Here is a 24916-nt window from a genome sequence, read left to right as displayed (position 1 = left end):
GTCAGACCTACTGAGGTCATGTGAGTTGCTCTGAGCTTATTTTTGGTGTGTGTCTAAGGGGGAGGGCAGTCTAAAAGCAAAGCCTCTTATTCCAGACAACAGGTAACAACAATGTACAAGTTGGTACAATGAACTACTACAGTCCCACCATCCATTTCTCCCTTTATTTTTAGGAAACAGAGGAGAAATAACCAATATCGCTGCTCAATCATCCACATTCTTATGAAACAGAAGCGTGTTAGACGGTTAGCTCTTGGGACTTTGGACTACATGGATTACAGTCCCTAACAGCTTGCCCGTGGCTGGCAATCAATACACATCTATGAAGGAAGTGGATAACAATATACTCTACATATTCATGCAAAAACTAGTCACATGAGTTGGTCATACACTTGATTATTTTTCCCCATGAAAGAATTAAATTGGGCCTCTTGGATGAAAATGGATACTTTTCTTGATATAAACACACAGATTTCGAATGGACATTTCATTAAACACGGAGAGCAGGATCTTCTTTTACAAGTTTAAGGATTACTAAAAGTAATTTTGATATCCGTTTTCACATTATACACAGCTGAAAAATTAAGCCCATCTATATTTGTTTAAACAATGACTGAAGTTTTAAACAGCTTCATGCATTACGTTACCATGTTCCAGTCTGTTTCAACTTTTCTGAATATGGATTCCATTCTCCACACACCATTCTCCCATCCAGAAATGGTTTGGTTATTACTTGAAATGCGGACATAATGATTTTTTACTATATTATAGCAAAGGTGGAGCTGTTTAGAAATCTTCTCGTTTTCAGAGGGGATGAACAGGGTTTCTTTACTCTTAAAAAGAAAGCAGAATTAGTTTTTCAACATAATAGAAAACAGATCCATAGAGAGGTACTGCTATGGATAGTGGTTAAGAGATTCCTTCAACTTGAAAGTGAAAAACTGGTGGCATTGGAAAATCTGGAAAATATTTTACAGATTAAATATGAACAGTGTGATGCTGACGTAGCATCAAACATTACTAGACAGAAAACAAGAAATATAAACTGTAGCTGACTTACACTTTTGGGATTTTGTGTCAACATGACTTCATTTCCACCACCGCCATGTCTTAACTGGATGCTGCAATCCTCTCCTACAGCTGATTTCCCAGCTTTCAACTCTTAACCTCTTCACACAGTCATCAACGTGATTGTTAAAAATGTAAATTGGGACACATCACTTTTTTTTTTTTGGCTGCACCACGTGGCATGGGGGACCTTAGTTCCCCGACCAGGGATCGAACCCATGGCCCCTGCAGTGGAAGCGCAGAGTCTCAACCACTGGACCCCCAGGGAAGTCCCTCACCTTCCTGTTTAACTGGCTCCACTGACCTCTCACTGCACAGGAACACCACACCTCTACCAAGGCTACCAGGGCCCACGTGGCTTGTCCTCTGCTCCTTCTCCAACCAGATCCCACGGCACCCTTCTCTGCGGTCTCTTCACCCCCGCCGTGTTACTTCTTCTTTAGTTCCTCACAAAGGCCCAGCTGCTTCCTGCCACGGGGCCGTGACACATGCTGTTCCCTCCGTCTGGAATGCTGTTCCTTCTACTCTCCAGCTACGTGATTCTTTCTCACCCTTCAGGCCTCAGCCTAAAGCCGTTTCACCAGGGTCCTTTCCTGATGCCCGAAGCGAGGACAGTGCCTGGGAGGTATAGCTGGAAACAATCTTCCGCACAAGTGAAAGTGGTACAAAAACTCTTGTTTCACCTTAAAATTCCAGGCAAATTTTGCAATCTATTTCAAAATAAATGTTTATTTTAATGTAAAACAGTCGCCTGAAATCACTGGTTGAATCTCAGGTTTGAGGAAGATGACGTATTTGTCCCGCGCCTGTCTGTGGCACTGACACAACGTCCCCCCGCCCTCAGACGTGAGCACAGCAGCGGGTGGTGTGCGGGGCAGGGCTGCACCCCTGGCCTCACCCACCAGATGCCAGTGGTACTGCCCCTCGCAGCTGGAACCCCCAAAATGTCCCCGGACATTACAAGTGTCTCCTGGAAGGCAGTCATCCACCGTTGAGAACCACTGCTCTAGTCTGTATCAACGTCTTGCTTCTAACTAATCAATTTACTAATCAATCAAGATAGTAGGTGATGCTTTCCTGCTAAACATTGGGAACTAGGTAGTACACAATGTAAAAACTTCAAATGTACAAGGGTCAATAAGTAGAATATAAAACATCTTAGAGATGGAAAGAGAAAAATATTTATAAATGTATAAACAAGAAGATAATTCCCTAGCAGAACCTGGATAAGGTTAAAAAAAAAAAAAAGGCAGTTTATTATTTTTAGAAGGTGATTTTCTAACTATGAATTAGTATACTACACTTTAAAACAAGCATGTAACAATATTTCTCGATTCTTCTCTATCAAAGATATTTCAGAGTCCTGACATAAACCAGATGGAATTAAAATATTAAAGTAGCATTGTCTACTATTTTACCAAGGATAACTAATTACCAAAGGGAAAAGAAAAATATGTTACTGAATATATCATTAATATTTCATAATTTCTTTAAAATATAAGATTAAGATAAAACTTCTCGTTATGAAAATATCACCAATGTTTCCTTCTTTTTCCAACCGATTTCAAGATATAGTTCCCTAATTTTTTAGGACTGACTTTTAAAACAAACATCTATTTGTAAAGAGGAAAATGATTTTTAAATCCACAGCCCTAATGTGGTCTCCAATAATTGAGAAGTTTAAAAAATGTTCATCAGGGAAAACAATCCGGGCATAGGACCCAATTCATATTTTTAAAGTTTCATCAATGTATATGCCATGCAAGAGGAAGCGCACTCATCCACAAAAAGAAAAAGAAGTGAAGACCTAAATACCCCCATTTTAAACTGAACACAGCTGTGAATTACATTAGCTCTTTTCAATTGGCTTCATTTAGATTTAGACTTGTAACTTGCACTGCATCAGCAGTGATCTGAATTATCTGTTGAAATTAGATCTTGTAATTCTGTGGCTGAACCAACACTTCTAACTGCCAGCTAAAGATGATGGGATAAATTTAAAAGTAAACAAAGTTTACTAGAGATAATTCTCCCCTTCGGGACATATTCCTTTATTAGAGAAATGAGGTGTAACAATGGCAAATTTAGAAAAAGTAGATCTAAAACTCTGTGTGGAACTGTTTGATACTGCTACTGTGATGGATTATTTTCCTTTCAAGCATTTTTCATTGCTTACCTTCTTAGACGTTTACATTAAATACTTTCTAGTGAGTCAACTTTAAGCTCCCTAAGAGCAAAGGACAGTCTATTGTACTTAATGTCCATTACAGAGCACACTGCTTTTAATGCTAGCCCCTAACTCTAGAAATTACATTTCCATTGTTCATTATTTAATTTTGGGAGATTAATCAAGTGATAATATCTTCAAATAAGTTTGACTATATAATACTACTCAGAGCAACAACAATTTCTAGCCAAAACCAGATGCAGGCAAGTATGTAATAAGAAATAAACACCTTCATCTGCTGAATTTCCCAGATTCTATTATTTTTCCCACTTTATAAAGTTTTCATAGCACTGAATGGGACTTCACAAAAGAGGATATCCAAAAGTTTAAAGAATGGGGCTTCCCTGGTGGTCCAGTGGTTAAGAATCCACCTTCCAATGCAGGGGATGTGGGTTTGGTCCCTGGTCGGAGAACTAAGATCCCACATGCCGCGGGGCAACTAAGCCCGTGCGCCGCAACTACTGAGCTCGCGCACTTCAACGAGAGCTTGTGTGCCGCAAACTACAGAGCCCACGTGCTCTGGAGCCCACGCGCCGCAACTAGAGAGAGAAAACCCACACACCACAACTAGAGAAGCCCACGCGCTGCAATGAAGAGGCCATGCGTCGCAACAGAAAGATCCTGCATGCCGCAACCGAAGACCTGACGCAGCCAGAAATAAAAATAAATAAATAAATAAACGGACAGACATTCAACTTCATTCAGCACCAAAGTGCAAATTTAAAATCGGAAAAAAAAAAAGATATATATGTACATATAACTGAATCACTTTGCTGTACACCTGAAACACAACATTGTAAATCAATTATACTTCAATAAAAAATAAATAAATTTAAAAAAAACTATGTTTTCCAGGAAAAAAAAATGTAATTTCTTATTTAAAAAAATAATAAAATCACAATATAATACTATCACTACTATATACCACCAGAAATGTTAACATGAAAAAGACAGGCAACTACAGGCAGAGCCATAGAAAAGTCTCATTTACTGCTGGGGTGGGGGGGGGGGGTGTAAACCGGCACAACCGCTCTGGGAAACCGCTCGGTGGTATCCGCTAAAGCCGAACATCCTCACGCTACCGCTGCGATCCAGCTATTCTGCTCCCGGGCAGGCACCCATCTGAAACGCATACACATTCACTGAAAACATGTCTGTGTATGTTCACAGCAGCGTTAAGTTTTAAAAACCTAAAGTACAGTTGATATACAATGTTGCGTTAATTTCAACTGTACAGCAAAGTGGTTCAGTTATTTCTATATATATTTTTTCAGGTTATTTCCCATTATAGGTTATTACAAGATACTGGATATAGTTTTCTGTGCTCTACAGTGAATGCTTGCTGTTCATCCCTTTTATACATGGTGGTGTGCATCTCTTAATCCCATAATCCTAATTTACACCCCACCCCTCTCCCCTCTGGGCAACCATAAGTCTGTTTTCTATGTCTGTGGAGTCTGCTTCTGTTTTGTAAATAGATTCATTTGTATTATGTTTTAGATTCCACATACAAGTGATATCATATAATATTTGTCTTTGACTTACTTCACTTAGTATGATAATCTCTAGGTCCATCCATGTTGCTGCAAATGGCATTACTTCATTCTTTCTTATGGCTGAGTAATATTCCATTGTATATATATACCACATCTTCTTTATCCATTCATCTGTTGATGGACATTTAGGTTGTTTCCATGTCTTGGCTATTGTAAATAGCACAGCGGCACAATTTTAAACCAAAATCGAGAAACAACCCAAATACCCAATAGTGATGTGGATAAATTATACTATATTCACATGGTGGAATATTATACCACAATGAGAAAATAAATGTACTATAAACACGCAGCAACAAGTATGAATCTCACTAAATAATGTTAAGAAACAGAAATCGTCTGCAAAAGAGTACATCCTGTATGATTCCATTTACATGAAGCACAATAACAGGCAAAACTAGTCCATGATATTAGAAACCAGGAGAAAGGTCACTCTTAGGGGTGAAAGGCAGTGGCTGGAAGGGAACTCAGGTCGTTCAGACATCTGCTTGTCTAACTTCTTATTCTGGTTAGTGGTTACATGGGGAACCACAATTTGTGAAAATCTGTTAAGCTTTACACTTACAATTAATGCGTTTTTATGTACTTTAGTTATAACTGCCCTAGAAATTTACGTAAGGTAACAACAGAAAAATCCCATTTTAATTGCTTTGCTAACTCTTGTATGTAATTTTACTATGTCAATCAGTTATTGGTTCTCTTCAAATGTTTACATTTTTTAATAATTACCCTGCAAAGTTCATTGAAAGGTCATGGCCAATGTGTTTTTCTGTACGTGAAGGGCACAGGACAGGAAGTGGTAAAGTGAGAAGGTTATCAGGCTGTTATGAAGTAAATACCTCTGGACCCGTTTCACCTCGGGCTACTCTCCACGCCAAGGACCCAGATATCCTTCCTCCAAGTTCTCCAGGCTTAGGGCTTTTGGGAGATATAAATTCAACAAGCTCCACAATGATCCTCTGGAGAAGTTCTTTTCTTCTGTTTTCTGACAAAGATATCTGCCTCTGTAATGCACGTTTAAAAAAACGTCATTAACGATTAGGGGAATGCAGGGGTCCATCTCTAAGTATGAATATAATTAAGACATTTGTATTTTAACAGGGTCTTGGAAAGAAGTAACCAACTTTGTTTTCATACATGTAATTTTGGAAAATAGAAAGGACACTGTGGAAACAAAATATTTTTACAAATTTTATGTTAAGAAATCACTGAACACCCATAATCCAACTTGCCATGCCCTTTACTGGCTTAAGTTTCAAACAGAGGCAGCAGCTTCTGTTTCTGGCTGTGACAGACTAGCCTGAGTCAGACCAACTGTCCTGCCGAGAAAGGCGAGGACAGCAGGGAAACACACACACACACACACACCACACCGCCCCCCCCAACAGCTGTCTGAATGCAACACAAAGCTACCAAGGTAGCCCGACCTGAAGAAGCTAAGATCCCAAAGGAAGAAACAAACTGAGGTGAACTGAACTGCACCTCTTCTCCCTTCCAGGCATTTGCCAATCATCAAGTGGCCCAAGGAGCCGAGCTCAAAACAGGTGAACATGCTGAAACACTGAATCTCAACCACTGTAAGGTGATCTGCCCTATTCTAATTGCCTGCCAGCAGCAAAATTAGTTGTTTCTTAAATCATGAAAAATAATATGCATATATATATATAGTAAAAAAAAACTTTCAGTACTACCAAAGGGGTATAAAATCAAAGCTGAAACTTCCCTCTTGGACCCCCCAGTCCTCTTCCCAGAAATACTCATTGTTAACAACTTCCCGTGCCTTGTTGCAGAAATTTCCCTATGTGGACAAGCATGTGGGCAATTATAGTCAAGACACAATTACTTTGAAAAATAAGGCAACATATTTTTTATGTCAACTAGTATATATATGGAAATTCTGTTTCACTGAACTTTGAGATGTGACAATTTAAGGCAAAAAAACCCCACCTCACGATACTTAAAACAAGTCCTCGAAAATTTTAATTTAAATATTTAAATATTTTTAATTGTAAAATAATGCTACTACTTGAAGAACTTCACTGGGTTAAAAACTGGCTATTCTTGATTATGTAATATTTCAAATGTCCTCTGAAAAATGACAAGTGCCCATCACATACCTGCTTATTAAGTGTATTAATAGTTTCTCGAAGTAACTCTTCTTTAATTTCAGTCCTTCTGGAGATGACCTCCTCATGTTTACAAGAATATCGCCAAGTGACATCCACCACCTCGAATTACAGGACACGAATATTTAACAAGATTACAACCATCAACATTAATTTGCTAGATACCTAGAATGCATGTAATTCTTAAACAGAATTTTTAAAATGCTGTCCTTTGTTTAACATTTTAAAACCTGTGGGAAAAACATCGAAGAGAATATGCTTTTTATTCATTTTCTAACCGGTACACTTCCAAGAAAGACTGTGGTTAGGAGATAAAATTTTCAGAACATTTAGCTGTTTATAACTTATCTACAAAGCCAATTTCACAAAATTCAACAAATAAACACTCCATTTTTATTGCACTGAATATATAAATTATATATAAATATATTATAGAACTGATTTTTGACAAAGGTACAAGGCCAATTCAGTGGAAAAGGATAACTTTTTCAACAAACGGTGCTAGAACAATTCATTAACCACATGCAAAATAATGAATTTCAATTCACACCTTGGACTATCTACAAAAATTAGCCCAAAATGGATCACAGACACAAGTGTAAAACTGAAAGTATAAAACTTCTAAAAGAAAATGTAGGAGAAAATCCTTGTGGCTCGGGCTAGGCAAACATCTCTTAGACATAACATCAAAAAGCAAGATCCACAAAAGAACAAATTGATAAACTGGACTTCATCAATTTCTTCTCTTCAAAAGTCACTGAGAGAATAAAAAGACAAGCCAGATAGGGAGAAAATCCTTGCAAAGCACATACCTGAAACAGGACTTGTATTCAGAATATATGAAGAACTCTCAAAACTCAAGAATAAGAAAATGAACAACCCAATTAAAAAAAGGAAGGGCAAAGAAGAGAAATGGATGGCAAACAAGCCCATAAAAAAGATGCTCAGTGTTGGTCCTCAGGGAAATGCAAATGAAACCACTATGCGACACCACCGCACGGCTACTAAAAAGGGCTAAAATGAAAAAGTCAGACCATACTGTTAGCAAGAATATGGAGAAACTGGGAATACGCACATATTGCTGATGAGAATGCAAAACAGCATCATTGCTTTGGAAAACAGTTGAGCCAGTTTTTTAAAAAGTTAAACAATCTCCTACCATACGATTCGGTCATTCCACTAGCAGGCATTTACCAAAGAGAAAAGAAAGCATATGCCCATATAAAGACTTGTGCAGCTGTATCTGAAATAGTAAAAAACTGCAAAGTACCCAAATGTCCATCAACAGGCAAATGGATAAACGAACCATGGTACATTCATACGATGGAATACTGCTCAGCAATAAAAAGAATAAATTACTGATACTTGCAAACACATGGAGGAACCTCAAAATAATTACGATGAGTAAAATAAACCCCCCCATCAAAAAGAGTATATATGATTCCGTTTACATACAACTCTAGAAATGCACGTTAGTGTATAGTCTCAGAGAGTAGAGCTGTGGTTGCCTGGAGAGGGGCAAGAAGGAGCGAGAACGAACACGAGGAAACTCCCGGGATAATGGATGTGTTCACCACCTTGACTGCAAAGGTCATCTCTCGGGCATACACAAATGACAACACTTATTCAGTTGTACACTTTAAACATGTGCGGCTTCTTTTATGTCAATTATACCTTCAAAGGCTGTCAAAAAAGAAAACAAAAAATTTTATTCTTAGAACCCATTTTTTCTCTTCCGCCCTACCTCATCTTTAGAAAAGGCGATGATGTAGGACAGCTTCTTGCCCCAGCCGATCTCATAGAGGAGGGGCTTGTCACAGACGTCTTCACACGCGTCACAGTGCAGCCACCGCTGCTGAGAAGGGGAGTACACTTCTGTCCAGACGTGGTCTACACAAGTGACAGACGAGGACGCGCCAGGAGGAGAAAACAAAAGCTAAGCTTATAAACCAAGACTTCCAATAACTGTATACAAACGCCTCAGATGAGAACCACGTGACAATATGCAAGATTCTAAATTTTAATTAACAAGTGAGCATTTTGTGGCACACAAGACTCTAGAACACCTGCTTTAATTTCTCTTTCTCCCTCTTTTTTTTTTAATAGGGGCAATTCTTGATGACTTTTTTTTTTTTTTTACTTTTTATTTTTATTTTCTGGCCGCGCCGGGAGGCATGTGAGATCCTAGTTCCCCAACCAGGGACCGAACCCGTGCCCCCTGCAGTGGAAGAATGGAGTCTTAACCACTGGACCGCCAAGGAAGTCCCTCTCTCTCTCTCTGAAATCCTTGCAATTGTTTTCGAAAATCTCCTTTAATACAGTCAGTTTTAGGCTTAATTAAAAATAATGCGAGCTATAACTCTGAAAAGGGCAAACACGTCAAACAACAGCACGTAAACCATAGGACTAATGCACACAGTTTGCTAATGTGAAGGAGTTAATTCCAGCAGAGGTCTAACAGAGGATGTCTGGTTACTGATGGTCTCTATTTGACTGTAAGAGAACAATAACTATTAAGTGAAGGTTTCATTTTATCCCAAGAAAATAACAGAAACACAAGTGAAAAAAATCTAAGAAGAAAAACTTTTTAACATGTGACACAAGTTATAACGAAATAAGGACAATATAAATCTCACATGGCTTTTATTATATTTTATTGTATATTAAGATTACTAAATCTTTTACACTAATCTCTACAAAAATGAAGATTTCTACAGAACATTATTACACATGTTATTATCCATAGAGAAACAGCACTACTAAAAATGTCATGATAAATTGTTAATAAAAAATGTTTAGGGGCTTCCCTGGTGGTGCAGTGGTTGAGAACCTGCCTGCCAATGCAGGGGACACAGGTTCGAGCCCTGGTCCGGGAAGATCCCACATGCCACGGAGCAAATGGGCCCGTGAGCCACAATTACTGAGCCTGCGCGTCTGGAGCCTGTGCTCCGCAACAAGAGAGGCCGCGATGGTGAGAGGCCCGTGCACCGCGATGAAGAGTGGCCCTCACTCGCCACAACTAGAGAAAGCCCTCGCACAGAAACAAAGACCCAACACAGCCATAAATAAATAAATTAATTAATTAATTAAAAAATTAAAAAAAAATGTTTATAGTGTAAAGTACCAGGCAAAATGCTAGGGGTACTAAAAAAAATCCTGTGATCCCCATTAAAAAAAAAAAAAAAAAAAAAACCCCACGAGGCTGGGATTACTGCTATTTACAGAAGGCAAATGGAAACACAGACTGACAAGGTGGGACTGTACACCCCATCCTGAAGTCAGCAAGACCCCCCTGGCCTCTGCCCACACGGCGTCCGCACCTGTGTAATCCCAGACGTAGCGGGCTTCGAAGCCCAGGGCTCTGCAGCACAGTGTGAAACAATTGGCCCACTCCCCGCACCGTCCACATCTTGTTTCCAGAAGTTTCTCGGGATTATTATACCTGGTTTAAAATAACAACAAAAAGCTTCGATTCATTATAGAAATCAAGCAGTCTAAAGAATTTACATTACCTCTGTGCTAAACAGTAATATTTCTTAACTTCATATTCTTAAATAATAATTAAAGAGCCTAGAACATGTGAGGCATTGTGCTAGAATCCTGGGTGGAAAATGATTAAACAGTGGTACAGCCTTCAAGGAGCTTACAGTCCTGAGAGAGGGAAGGAGAGAACACAAATCATTTAAATACACGGCAGAATGTGATACCAACCCTAGAACAGGTCAGAATTAGTGTCATGGGGGAGGGGTCGGGGAGGAGGGCTTGATCCTGAACTGGGCCTTGAAGGACACGCAGGATCTGGACAGGCAGATTCTCTAGGAAATCTGCATTAAGCATTAGTGTTACTCTAACCAGTGGTATAATTAGCTCATTGTACCTCATAGGTAAACAACTTTAACAAACTACTCAAGAAAGATTTTAAAGCTTAGTTGAACTCAATTTTACTTAAAATACTATTCTTCTTTCTAACAATCATTTGGATTGAAATTTTATTCTGCTGAACTACTTAAAGGTGCTTGCTAATTTGCAAGTTGTTTTTTGAAATGTGTTGGCAACATTCTTTTAAAAAGTTACTCCAGTTATAAAATTATCATAAAGCTGAAGAACATCAAAATTTGCATATTGTGTTGAGAAGGATTTTGAGCTAATAAAGCTACTCAGGAAAAGTGCCCAGCTGAGCAGCGATGTCAGCTGTGAATGAACCGTATCTGCAATGACAAGCTGTCTGTCTTCAATCCAGCAGATGCTCTTGCTTGAGCTAAGTTAAACGAATTTGTGGTTTAGGTAATGTAGTTACTGGAAAAAGTTGCGTGTTAACATGAAGAAGTAACAGCAGCAGGATTAGAGCATCCTACGCCTCCATCTTCTAAACACCACTTGTGCCAACTTGAAAGGCTGCTTGGTCTCTAATTAACAGTGTTCATCCTCCCAGCCCTACCCAGAGAACAGCTAACAGTAAGACAAGCACACGGTTAGGAGGGAAAAGGACACCGCTCGGTACAGACACCTCTGTTAGCCTCTGTCTCCCTGTGCACGCACTATCAGTCTACACCCAACGGCTTAGACTTTATGAGGACAGGATTTAATCACAGACATCTTTTACCTTCAAATCTTTGCAAAGTACCTGTGCACACATATGCTGAATGAAAAAATAACCTGTGCTTATTTTAGATAATTATTGGACAGTGGATTCTGTTTATCTTAGAGACTGAATATCACAGGACTGATTCCTCATTAGGACAGAACTGAGTCCCTAAACCCCCAAAATCAGGTATTTCAAAAACTTGATATCTTTTCTTGCCTGATGATACAACCAAACTTTACAAGTATTGTCAATTAAGAACATCTGATAAGAGACTTATAAATTAAAGGATGGAAAAAGTGAACAGAAAAGTTCCAGTTCCCTTAGTTTAAATTTAGAGATATGAGGGTAGGTTAGGTTGGTAGCAGAGGCCCCTAATTAAACTTCTGTCATTCAAGATAAAATATGATGAGGGGACTTCCCTGGTGGTCCAGTGGTTAGGACTCGGCGCTCACCGCAGGGGGCACGGGTTCGATCCCTGGTCGGGGAACTAAGAACCCGTGTGCCACACAGAACAGCCAAAAAAAAAAAAAAAAAAAGATGGTCCTATACTATACTTTCACCTTCCACATTTCCACCTGATGATTTTGAGTACAGCATTGTATTTACTATCACAATGATCAGTATTATTCTAATGTTTTAGCATTATTTTATGCGTTATCAGTATTATTATTAAAGTTATCAGAAAGTTAAAATTTATGTATTAAAAGAATAAAAATACAAGATTTACAGCATTAAGTTGCTAGGACTACACTCAATTTATATTCGAGTCAACAGACTTTTCCTATATAAAGACAGTAGACAGTAGATGTTTTAGACTGTGCAGACCATATGGTCTCTGTTGCCAGTATTCAACTCTTGACATTGTAATGTGAAAACAGTTACAGACCATAAGCTACTGAAGCAGCATGGGTGTGTCCCAATAAAACTTTATTTACAAAAATAGGATGTGGGCTGGATTGAGCCTGTCAGCCATAGCTTGCTGACCCCTGTCCTAGAGGAATATACTTCTAATAACTAAAATGAAGATGAAAAGTTGATTTAATAAAATTCTCTCCTAACCATCCCAATAAGAGATTCTTCTGCCTTTACTGTCCAGGGGACACTTACCTTGGAAATCGATTGCTGAAGTGGCAGGCGTCACAGTAATGATCTTCCACCCTGTTTGCACCCCACTTCCGCTCATCATCACTGGGGAACAATGATTCGCCTCTAGACTTAGTCTGGCCGCCACATTTGCTGCACAAAACGTCATCCACCCAGTGGAAAAATTCTTCCTTAAACCAGTGTAAAAGCTCCAGCAAAAGAAAGTCCTCTTCACTTACATTAGTACCTGAGAAGTTAGAACAGAGCCAAGTAAGATTTAAAGCAGAAAAAACTAAGAACATCCACGTGTATTTTATCCTCAAATATGAAGCTGAAATATATGAAAACAGAAGATGATCTAAAAGGTCTTCACAAATAGGATGCAGACAGAATTGTCAGTGTATTGTGAAGCAGGCTGAAATACAATGACGTAATCCACTGCACATTCAAAGCAGTGGGACTTTACTGCATCCTCTGACCAACACCATGCTGAATACAACCACCTCTCAGGGAACTACTGACAGTTTGGAATTGATCCTGAAGCACCTGGAAGGTAACAAAGTAAGTCTGATTTTGAAAAACATTTTAAAATGACTGCATTATATTTGTTATCAGATATATTCACAAGTAAATATGAAACAATCACAGTATTACAGGCAGAAATCACAGAATTCTGGACACTTTAAAAATCATCCTATTAGCTTTTCTATTAGTGCTTCAACTGTACAATATAATTCACCATCATTCAATATAATTCACAAAACACATAAAAGCACAACCATGTGTACTATCTATCTATCTATCTATCTAGAACCCTAGCAAGTAAGCATGACATATATTATTATATCCACTTTATCAAATAAAAAGATCGCTCTCTCGACCATATTCCAGACAGTGGTATCTCTGGGAAGAAGGAGAGGGGAAAACAATCTCGGGGACATATATGGGGATTCTCATTCCTATCTTTAATATTTTATTATTAAAAATAATAAAACATATATGAAGGAGATATATGGCATAATGTTAAGATCTAATAAAGTCTGATGCTGGGCACAAGTGTTTGATCTGTTATACGCTATTCTTGTATTTATGTTTGATACGTTTCAAAATAAAAAACTATAGAAGAAAAAAAAACTACAGAGAATATTAAAAGGCCAAAATATATTATGTTCTTGAATGGGAAAACTCAAAGTTGTTAACTCTTCGCAAATTAACCTGTACTTTAATGCAATCTCAACTGAAATTACAAAATAATTTTTCATAAACTTTGACAAGCTAACTGCAAAATTCATGTGAAAGAGGAAAGGCACAAAATAGTCAACACAACTTTGACTAAGAATGAGATAAATTTGTCTACAGAACACCAAAACACATTACAAAATTCTAATAATTAAAATATTGTGATACTGATAAAGAACAGACAAAGAGATGAATGAAACAAAACAAAGAGTCCTGAAAGACAGATTTCTAAGTGATACACAGTATTTAATAAAGTTAGCCTTTAAAGTAGTTCTGAGAGGATGGATTGTTCAACAAATGGTATTGGGACGAGTAGCTATCCAAATATCAGATCCCTACTACATTAATTCTAATACATATATATATAAACACTATACAGAGAGAGGGAATATTATAAAAGTAACAGTAGAAGTTTACGTTCATGACTTTGGTGTAGAAAACAAAACACAACTGTAAAAACAAAAATGGAAAAAATAATTTTCTCATATTAAAATTTATAACTTTTCAATTTCAAGATACACTGAATGAAATTAAAGAATCCTGAGAGAAAAATGTAATGAGTCTAACAAAGAAAAGTATCCAGAATATATTAAGAACGTCTATCAATCAGTAAGAATATTAACAAAACCCATTAGAAAAATTAGTAAAGTCCATAAAAGAAGTTCAATAATTTCATTAAGTTGAAACAAATACTCCCAGACACTTCTGGTATAAATTGGAAGGCAATTTGTTTGGCAGGGATCCAATGTAGTATGAAAGTATCACACACCCTTGATACTTTTATATCTAACCCAGTGAAACATTCCTTCATGTAGGCAGGCATGCTTTACAAGGATCTTCACTGCAGCAGCCTTCAGAACAGGGAAATCTCGGTGTCCATCAGTGGGGAACTGTACAAATAACAGTGCATGCACACTACAGAGCACTAGGGGGGAGGGAAAATGACTTGCAAGACATGTCAGTAAATGAAAATCACCAAGGAGATGAATATATGAGAGATGATACACTTTATTCAACCCATGCAACTTTATTTATTTTTATAGATAACTATTTATGGGTGTAAATACACAGGAAAAGATATGAAAAGGAACACATCATGTGATAATAGCTGCTACCTGCGGAAGAGGAGGTGGAGGACTGACTGGCAGGGAGAGTTCAGCTTTTCCTGCACAACATGAAAGTTTCTCAACAAGGAGACATTCATGAATGCTGGACTAAAACTGAACTTTAAGAAAAACAGCACTCTCATCCTGCTTTCTCCAACAAGTCCCTACAGCAGAGTGATCTTTTTAAGAATGCAAGGTAGCTTGAGTCGACTGAGACCCTCCAATGGGTTTCCATCTCATTCAGAATACAACCCAAAGTCGCCACTCTCATTCTTTCAGCTGGCCCCTGCGGTAGGCCGAAAAATGGCTCCCTGAAAGATATCCACATTCTAACCCCTGGAGCCCGTGAATCCTACCAAAGAAGGCAAAAAAAAAAAAAAAAAAAAAAAAAGCCTCTGCAGACATGATGCAGTTAAGGGTTCTGAGACAGGGAGATTATCCTACGTACTACATGGGGGCCCTAAACGCAATCACATGTGTCCTTCCAAGAGGGGAGCAGTGGGAGACCTTACAGAGGAGAAGGTGATGCAGCGGTGGAGGGGCAGGATGTGGAGATGCTGGTCCTCAGGACTGGGGAGGGGCAGGATGTGGAGATGCTGGTCCTCAGGACTGGGGAGGGGCAGGATGTGGAGATGCTGGTCCTCAGGACTGGGGAGGGGCAGGATGTGGAGATGCTGGTCCTCAGGACTGGAGTGGTGCAGCCACAAGCCAGACCGCACGCGGCCCCCAGAAGCGAACAGAGGCAGGGAGAGACTCTCCCCTTCAGCCCTGCCCACACCTTGATTTTGGCCCAGGGATACTGATTATGGACTTCTGGCTTCCGGAGCTGTGAGACAGCACACTCCTGCTGTTTCAAGGAGCCAAGTTGGTGGTAATTTGCTACAGCAGCACAGGAAACTAATGTACCCCCTTTTCCTCTCTCAGCTTTCTGTCTTGCTCCTTCTACTACACCATGCGCCCTCCTTCCATCCCCTAAACATGCCAAGCTCACTCCCACCCACGGAGCCTCTGCAGTTGCCAATGCCTCTACCAGAAAAGAAAATCACTGCTTCAAGAGAAGCCTTTCCTGACAACCCTCCACCAAACAGCACCCTCCCTAATCACTCTCTATCTCGTTATCCTGACTTGTCTTCCCAGCATGTATCACTACCTGCCAGATCTGAGCATTTGTTTTTGGCTGTCTCACCCATGATAGCAGGGACTTTGTTTTGTTCGCTGCTGTATCTCCAAGACCTAGAGCTGTGCTTGCTACACAGCAGGTGCTCAGTAAATAGCAGAATAAATGATAGAAGAACTGAGCAAACAAACAGGCCTCATAATGTTAACTTAGACTCATTACTTACTGTAAGTACCCACATGTGGCTAGTGCTGCCCTGCTTTCTAGAACCTTTGCAATCCTTCCGCCACCCCACCGTCTTCAGTCTGGGCAATCTCACTTACTTGCATGGCTTTACCTACCACCCTGAAGTGTATGTCAAGGCTTGACCTCCAAACAAAGCTCCAGGCCTCCGTTTTCACCTGGCAGTCCAGATGATGTCTGGCAGGTGTCTGAAAGCAGACTCTTCATTTCCCTTCAAAGCCTGTGCCTACTGACGCCGATGCAAAACGAGGCGGTCCTCTTTGACATTCTCCTTATGCACACCTGACTCCATGCCCTGCCGACTGTATACCATCAATACAAATACCATATATTCTGTCACCTCAACTCTCACATCCACCTCCTCCGTTGCAGTCACAATACCTGTTTGCCTTCTTATTCCACTTAGGTGAATTCTATTACTACTGTGTTTGACCTCTTCTCTCCTTGTACTCTCTTGATTCTGTTCATTTTACAAGTTATTGCTGGATTGATCTTCCTGAAGTGCACCTCTACCTTTCACTTGCTTAAAGCTTCAATGCTTAACCCTGCTGAATTAAGTCATCAAGAACACTTGACTTCCCTGAGAAATCATTTCATTTCTTCCTACCTAATGAACAGGCTATATAATACTTTTGCTGTATGTTCAATCACACTAACACTACAGCATCAGCCTCCTGACTAAGATACGTTCATCCTGCAAATTTCTTTGGTCCTATTTTCTACTTCAAAACCTCATTAGAAGTATCCTTTGCTTCATTTTGCCGCTAATTCTTTTTCAAAAGGTTAAAAAATATATAAATAAACTCAGTATGCTTTGCTCTGCCTGAAATTCAATGTCAACGAAGATATGGTCTCGGACCTCATGATGTCCCCCTCCCGACCCTACACGAACCAGACCGTGTTGGGCACTGCTCCCCGGAGACGGCCTGTGCCCTTCTGCTTCCATGCAGTGGTCGCCACACCTGCAAGAAAATCCCCGACACCTGCCTTTGTGTGTCCTCTGGCATCTCAGGTTATAAATCCAACATATCTTTCATGAACTTTAAAAAAAAAGCCCAATCTTTCGCTGATTTTCACAATACCGTGCACACAACCTGATGTGTTCCTTCTTTCCTACTTACATTAAAACGCCATTATACTGCCCTTATATTTTTGAGTGTGAAAGGATATACAGTTGACCCTTGACCAATGCAGGGGTTAGGGGTGCTGATTCCCCCCCCACGCAGTGGAAAATCCATGTACAACTTTACAGTCAGCCCTCTGCGGTTCCACATCCACGGATTCAACCAACCCTGGACCACGTAGTACTGTAGTATGTATTTAGAGGAAAAAAATCTGCGTGTAAGCGGGCCCGCACAGTTCAAACTGTGTTGTTCAAGGGTCAACTGTATACACAATCTCAGAAGTTGCATTCTGATGTGATGAAATTATGGATGGCTTATCTTCCCCCTATTTTCTGAATTTTCTACATAAAACAGGTATTACTTTTATAATTAGAGGGAAAAAATGCCAGGGCAAACGTCAGCAGGGACACTGCTAACTACGTCTCCTCTGCAGGGCTCGGCACACACAGAACATGCCAGGAAGCGCCTGCTAAGCAGGCGTGTATGTCAGGCATCACGCACAGGACCACAGTACTCTGAAATGGACACAGCCTCGGTGACCGCCTACTGATAAGCATCCTTGTTTCATAAATAGAAAAAACCCAAAAAACCCTGTTAATTCAAGAAGAGGAAGAGCTGTCTCCAGGTCTCACAACAAACCTGTAGCTTAAGTAAGTTTGGGGAAACGGCGCTTCCCTGACTCTAGGCCCCTCTGGCCTTCCTGTCTCACCTACGGGGGGTGGTCACAGGCCTGAGCATAACGCCCCCTAAGACACTGAGATTTAACCCTAAGACTACAGAATGCTCCTCCCCCACACCTCACCACCACACCAACAGGACTCCGGTACAACGACAGGGGATCATTACAACTAAACCATCTGCAGGATGCAGACTGGAGCTAAGGAGGGGTCCTTAGGGAAGCCCACAGACAACAGAGGGACCCCAAGAACACCAGGGGAACCCGAAGCCCCTGACACTTACAGCAAACATTAAACACAATGTCATTAACGGTGCCCAATTCCTAGTTAAATGGACATTTACACCTTTCACAAAAGGCCTGTTCACCTCAGTTCCTATTACCCAATACATCGTATCCGACATTTAACCAAAAATTACGAGGCATGCTAAAAGGCAAGGAAAAACCTGAAGGCAAGAAAAAAGTCTGAAGAGATAAAGCAAGCATCAGAACCACTCATATACGGCACAAGTTTTGGAATTAGGGAAGTTAAAATTACTATGATTAATATGTTTGGGGGGGTGCTAATGAGAAAGGTAGACAACATGTAAGAACAATGTAAGCAGAAGGATGGAAACTAAAAAAATGCTAGAAACCAAAAGTGCTCTAACAGAGATAAAGAATGCCTTTCATGGGCTCATCAGAAGACTGGACACAGCCAAGGAAACAACCACTGAGCCTGAAGACAGGTCAACAGAAACATCCCAAACTGAAAATCAAAGAGGAAAAAAGAGAATAGAAACAAACAAAGAAACAAAACACCTAGAACATCCAATTATGGTGGGAGAATTTTAAAAATGGGCCAGAACATCTAACAATGGTGGGAAACAGTTGATAAATAAAGGTAGAATAGGATACCCTATTTTGGAATATCAGAAGGAAAAGAAAGAGAGAAAGGAGCAGAAGAGATATCTGAAGTAATAATGGCCGAGCATGTTCCAAAATTAATGAGGCGCCAAACCACAGATCTGGGACGCTCAGAAAACACCAACCAGGATAAGTACCAAAAAACTACACATATGCACGTCATATTCAAACTGAAGAAAACTAAAAACAAAGAGAAAATCCTGAGTGAAGCTGGGGATGGAGGGGGAGGTGAGGGGCATAGGTGGGAGAAACCTAAAGAAGAATAAAGATAGAAATTACAGTAGACTTCTCACCATAAACAAGCAGGCAACAGAGTGAATAGAAATTTAAAGTGTCATTGACAGAAAAAAAACCCCCACCAACCTGGAATTCTACATCCCAGTGATATTATCCTTCAACAGTGAAGGAGAAATAAACACTTTCTGAGGCAGAGAAAAACTGAGGGACTTCACCTCTAGTATACCTGCCCTGAAAGAAACAGTAAAAAGTTCTTCAGGAAGAAGAAAAGTGATGGTCATAAACTCCAGCCTGCATACAGGAAGAGCCTCAGGGGAAGAATGAATGAAGGTAACATAAAATCTGTTATTTTTCTCATTCTTACTTAGTCTAAAAAGTAACGGCTTAAATAATAACAGTAGCAATGTACTGAGTGATTACAGCCTCTGGGTAAGTGAAATGAATGACAGCAGAGTCTCAAGGGATGGGAAGGAAGAATTGAGACATTCTGTTAAAATGTATCTGCACTACACACAAAGCAGTATAATGCTTTTGAAGGAGGGGGGAGGGATAAATTAGGAGTTTGGGATTAACATATACATACTACTATATATAAAATAGATAAACAACAAGGACCTACTGTATAGCACAGGGAACTCTACTCAATACTCTACAATAAGCTGCATGGGAAAAGAATCTGAAACAGAATAGATATATGTATCTGTATAACTAAATCAATTTGCTATACACCTGAAACTAACACAACATTATCAATCAACTATACTCCAATATAAGATAAAAATTTTTTTAAAATTGGAAAAAAAATGTTTATTGTAAACTAGGGCAACCACCAAAAAAATACTACAGAACCCCCTAGAAAAGGCAGTATTAAGAAATGACTTAACAGATAAAAACCAATTACATAAAAACTCCAAGTAAAAATGCTGAAGTTGGAAAAATTTAACAACTAAAATCCTAAGACCATTAATGAAACCAACAAATAATTATTGCTTGATGAATGTGGCAGGCACTGTTCTGAGCCACTTACATGTACTATCTCAGTTATCGCTTAAAATTATCATTCCTATTTTCAAATGAAGAAACTGAGGCATGGAGATTAAATTACTTGCTCGGTGATGCACAGTGAGAGTCAGAGCTGAATTTATACCCAGGTAGCTGGCTTCTATAGCCACACTCTTTATCAGTAACTGTCTATTAAAGGGAGTCAGTGGTCTAATCACATGAATTAATTTTGAGTAAGGTTTTTCTCCGATTCACATTAAAATCTTCTAATAATGCCATCATAGATTCCATGGACTAAAGTTCTACTATATCTGAAAAAAAAAAATCACATACCAATGATTAAACTGCAAATACACATTCCAGTGTGCATGAGGTGCATGCAATAAAAAATTATACTATTGTTGTACTTCTTAAAAATCCAAATAGAACTGGGTTACGTATCTACAACGTACACAGCAAACGGCACCATTTCAGCGTTCCCATTTATTTATTTAGCAATGATGCATATTTAGCAATGAATGGTTATGTAAAGCCACTACCTTTATCCAATTTTCTAGCTCTAGATAACTTTTCTTGTGATCTCCTTTTTAGTTCTTGGACTGGAATACAAGCCAGCACTTTCTCCTGGACAGCAAGATTCTCATAGACCAGTACATGCTGAGTGTTGGACTGAAGAGCTTTTAGAATGATTGAATCACCAGTAACCTAACAGAAAGAAAATAATGAAATTAGCTTTTCTCCATATGCTATAAAAATAATAACACTGGTTCTATGTTAAACATAATAAAAAAACACTGGTTCTATGATTTCATAGATAAAGAATGTATGGATTCACTGAAATATAATTATACTCAAAACCTTTACAAAATTAGTATTAGGAGACAGCCATATCTGTATCACAGTCTAAGACATGTCTATATTTTCATCTGAAAGTATGTTATTGAGGATATAAATATTTAGGCAGGGATATGTTGAACTCTTGACCACACACCTGGAACAAGATAGCACTCTAAGCAATGCATCCTACAGCTGTTTCCACTTCAAATCCCTGTAAATGCCAATTTTTTAAAAAACTTTATACCGCATTAGCTAACGAGGACTACTCTCAAGGGATCAGGAATTTTGAGAAATTCCTGAGAGGAAAGGCAGATGCAAATGGACTAAAGGAAGAAACAATGGCAATATGCCCTCTAGGGAAAGTGGTTATAAAAACTAAGAGGGCTTCCCTGGTGGCGCAGTGGTTGAGAGTCTGCCTGCCAATGCAGGGGACACGGGTTCGAGCCCTGGTCTGGGAAGATCCCACATGCCGCGGAGCAACTAGGCCCGTGAGCCACAATTACTGAGCCTGCGCGTCTGGAGCCCGTGCTCCGCAACGGGAGAGGCCGCGACAGAGAGAGGCCCGCGCACCGCAATGAAGAGTGGCCCCCACTCGCTGCAACTAGAGAAAGCCCTAGCACAGAAACAAAGACCCAACACAGCCATAAATAAATAAATTAAATAAATAAATAAATAAATTTATTAAAACAAAACAAAACAAAACAAAAAACTAAGAAAAAGTTCTCAAAATAATCCCAAGGAGAGAGGAGCCTGAGGACCCGCAGAGCGGGAAGGGGCCCTGGACTGAGCGTGAGGAAGGCTGCTGGGCTCCACGGGAGGAACAGCTGGACATTTTGGTCACCAGTGTCAACAGAAAAGTGTGTCTCTGAGCAGTGAGGGCGGACGCTTAGACTTCTAAAAGGAAAGAGGAGTGCCCCGGCTCAGAAGAGGCGCTGCTCGGGCAGAGCCCACCTGGCGGCATGTCCTGCCCCTCCCCACAGTGGCTGAAACCACATGCGGTATTCACAGTTAGGTGAGCAGGGACTCTCGGACCCCTGTGAATCCACAACAACCCGTACTGTTGAGAAGATGCACTAGAATCAACAGCAGAAGAAGGAACCCTGTGGCAATGGCAGCAAATACAGGAAAAGACTAAAAATAAGTCTACCTTTAGAAATGCAAGAGTACACTGCAGTCAGAGAAAGAAAACTATGGATCTTGGAAATTAAAAATGTAAACACTGAAATAAAGAAGCACAGATGGTGTGTCAAACAGCAGAACAAACACAGCTAAGTGATCAATCAGTTAGAAGACTGAGACATTTTCTGAGGATGCAGTACAAAAGAACAAATAGAGGGGCTTCCCTGGTGGCGCAGTGGTTGAGAATCTGCCTGCCAATGCAGGGGACACGGGTTCGAGCCCTGGTCTGGGAAGATCCCACATGCCGCGGAGCAACTAGGCCCGTGAGCCACAGCTACTGAGCCTGCCCGTCTGGAGCCTGTGCTCCGCAACAAGAGAGGCCTCAACAGTGAGAGGCCCGCGCACCGCGATGAAGAGTGGCCCCTACTCGCCACAACCAGAGAAAGCCCTCGCACAGAAACCCAACTCGCACAGAAGACCCAACACAGCCAAAAATAAATAAATACATATTTAAAAAAAAAAAAAAAAAAGAACAAATAGACACTGAGGGTAAACCCCAAACTTCCCAAATCCAGCTAACAGGAAGTCTAGAAAGTAGAGTAGAAAAAAATGGAAGAAAAAACTTCTCAAAGAAATAATGGAAAATTTCTGAGAGTTGAAGAAAGAGCCAGTGTGAATGGGAAAACAAAAACAAAAACTATACCAGGTACGTAATAGTGACATTTCATGACAATAAGGATTAAAAACAAAATACTAAAAGCCTTCAATGATATCAGACATCTCACTGGAAACAACAGAGCAAAATCTCTGAAATACTGAGGGAAAATTAGAACATATGACGCATACCCAGGCAAACTAACTACATAGAAGGGCAAAATAAACACATTTTCTGATATTTAACAATGCAGAAAATATATCACTCCCAAATCCTATTTTAAAAAATTATTAGAAAAGTTATTGTTCCCCCCAAATATAATACAGCCAAAGTAAATAGAACACCAAGGAGTAGAACCTGGGATAAAAGAGCAGGAATGAGTTAAATAAAAACCAAACAAACTAGTAAAACTTAAGTTCCGATTGTTATAAATAAATAATAATAATTGAAAAGCAAAATCTCCTAAGAAAGGTGGCAGGGAAGGGAGATGAGTAAATCCTTTCTGAGGTTCCTGTCTTGTTGTAAGATGTTGGTAGAAAAATATAAATACCTGCATTAGAAATTTAAAGTGAATAATTAGAAGACTAAAAGGAGGATACTTAACTTCCTAATTTTTAGAGGGAAAATAATGGAAGAAAACTTCATCAATCTAAACAAAAACAGAAAAAGAAAGAAAAAAAAAAAACAAGAAGGACACAGACAACACAAGATGTCAGAAGTAAGTTCAAACATATTAGAATTACAGTAAATAGGAATGGATTAACCTGTTTATTAAAAGGCAGAGATAGATTAATTTAAAAAATAAAAACCATTACCAAATACTTACTGTAATGTCAGGCACTGTATTAAGCCCTGGGCATGGGTGCACAAAACAGACATAATCACTTTACAGTCTGAAGGGGAAGGCATTAAACAAGAAACGACAGAATCTTCACATGAAGTCGACAAATGTTTGTGTGTAAATGTGTGTGTGCATACGTGTTAGATGATGGAAAAATAATGGAGACCAAACCAGACAAGGACTTTATCCTCACAGAGTAAGGAGTCTGTGGACACAGAAACAAATATTGCTACAACGATGCTAATTTACTCAAATATTTAAGGAGCCTTTATTACCTGTTAGGTACGGGGGATATAATGGTTAGACAGTTTATTCATATGTACGGTAAGAGTTATAAAGCAAACACAGAGGACAGTGTAACTGTACAACTAGAATTCCCTGGAGAAATGATATCTGCAGTAAAATATGAAGGATGAGAAGCAGCTGGTAACCAGGGAAGGGAGAAGACCATTCCTGTCACAGGGAGCAACGTGTAGGTAGCTGGGGAGTCTGCACAGGGGGATATACTCAACATTCTGTGAAGGATCAGAGAGAAAGTCAGTGTGTCTGGAGCACAGAGCACCCAGGGGAAATGATGGAGCGAGACAGCTGAGCAAGAAGTTGGGCTGGGGAAGCATCTAGATCTTCCCTGTCTCTTTCCACTGTAATGGGAAGCTATTAAAGAGACCTAAGCAAGGGAGTAAAATGATCAGATTTGTGTTCTCTGAGTCTGACACCAGCTGTAGGGGGGAGAAAGCGGGCCTCAGAAGACTCACTGGGGGCCCACTGCCGAACTCTGAGGGAGCGGAGGCTTAAACCAGGGTGGGGACAGAGGTGGTAGAATAATGAATGGATACGAAAAACATGTAGGAAGTAGAATCAACAAATCCTAGTGACTGAACCGTGGGGTCAGGGGGCAGTTAGGAAAGTAGAAAAATATGTGGGAATGATCCACATATGAGCAACTGGGTCAATGGCTGAACCACTTATAATAGAAGAAAAACCAGGAAATGGTCAACTGAGCTAAAAACTATGAATGGTCAAGTAAAAATGAACTGAAAAAAGTCCATTAAATTTAGCAGCATGGAGATCACTGATGATCTTAGTAATAAGTTTTGTAACAGTGTTAATAAGGAAAACAAGTTTTAAGAGACTCAGTGGTATAAGTGGTGTCCCGAAGTGGGCCAGGT

General features: G+C 39.7%; 1 protein-coding gene across 4 annotated transcripts in view; it reads right to left on the bottom strand.

Annotated features, from left to right (window-relative positions):
* The window catches only part of NGLY1 (N-glycanase 1), a 55353-nt gene that overhangs the window by 7760 nt on the left and 22677 nt on the right, over positions 1-24916 (bottom strand). For 3 of the 4 annotated variants that reach the window (XM_057545556.1, XM_057545559.1, XM_057545558.1), the window contains 7 exons: positions 20835-21000; positions 12670-12892; positions 10298-10419; positions 8722-8867; positions 6969-7079; positions 5691-5855; positions 648-833 (listed from right to left, as the gene is read on the bottom strand). In XM_057545556.1, coding sequence (XP_057401539.1) covers positions 648-833; positions 5691-5855; positions 6969-7079; positions 8722-8867; positions 10298-10419; positions 12670-12892; positions 20835-21000 — 1119 coding nt within the window. The remainder of the gene's footprint in view (positions 1-647; positions 834-5690; positions 5856-6968; positions 7080-8721; positions 8868-10297; positions 10420-12669; positions 12893-20834; positions 21001-24916) is intronic. The other variant, XM_057545557.1, reaches the window with a different exon arrangement.

Source organism: Balaenoptera acutorostrata, chromosome 4, assembly GCF_949987535.1.
Source record: "Balaenoptera acutorostrata chromosome 4, mBalAcu1.1, whole genome shotgun sequence".
Classification (NCBI taxonomy): Eukaryota; Metazoa; Chordata; class Mammalia; order Artiodactyla; family Balaenopteridae; genus Balaenoptera; species Balaenoptera acutorostrata.
This window is presented reverse-complemented; position numbering and strand designations above follow the sequence as displayed.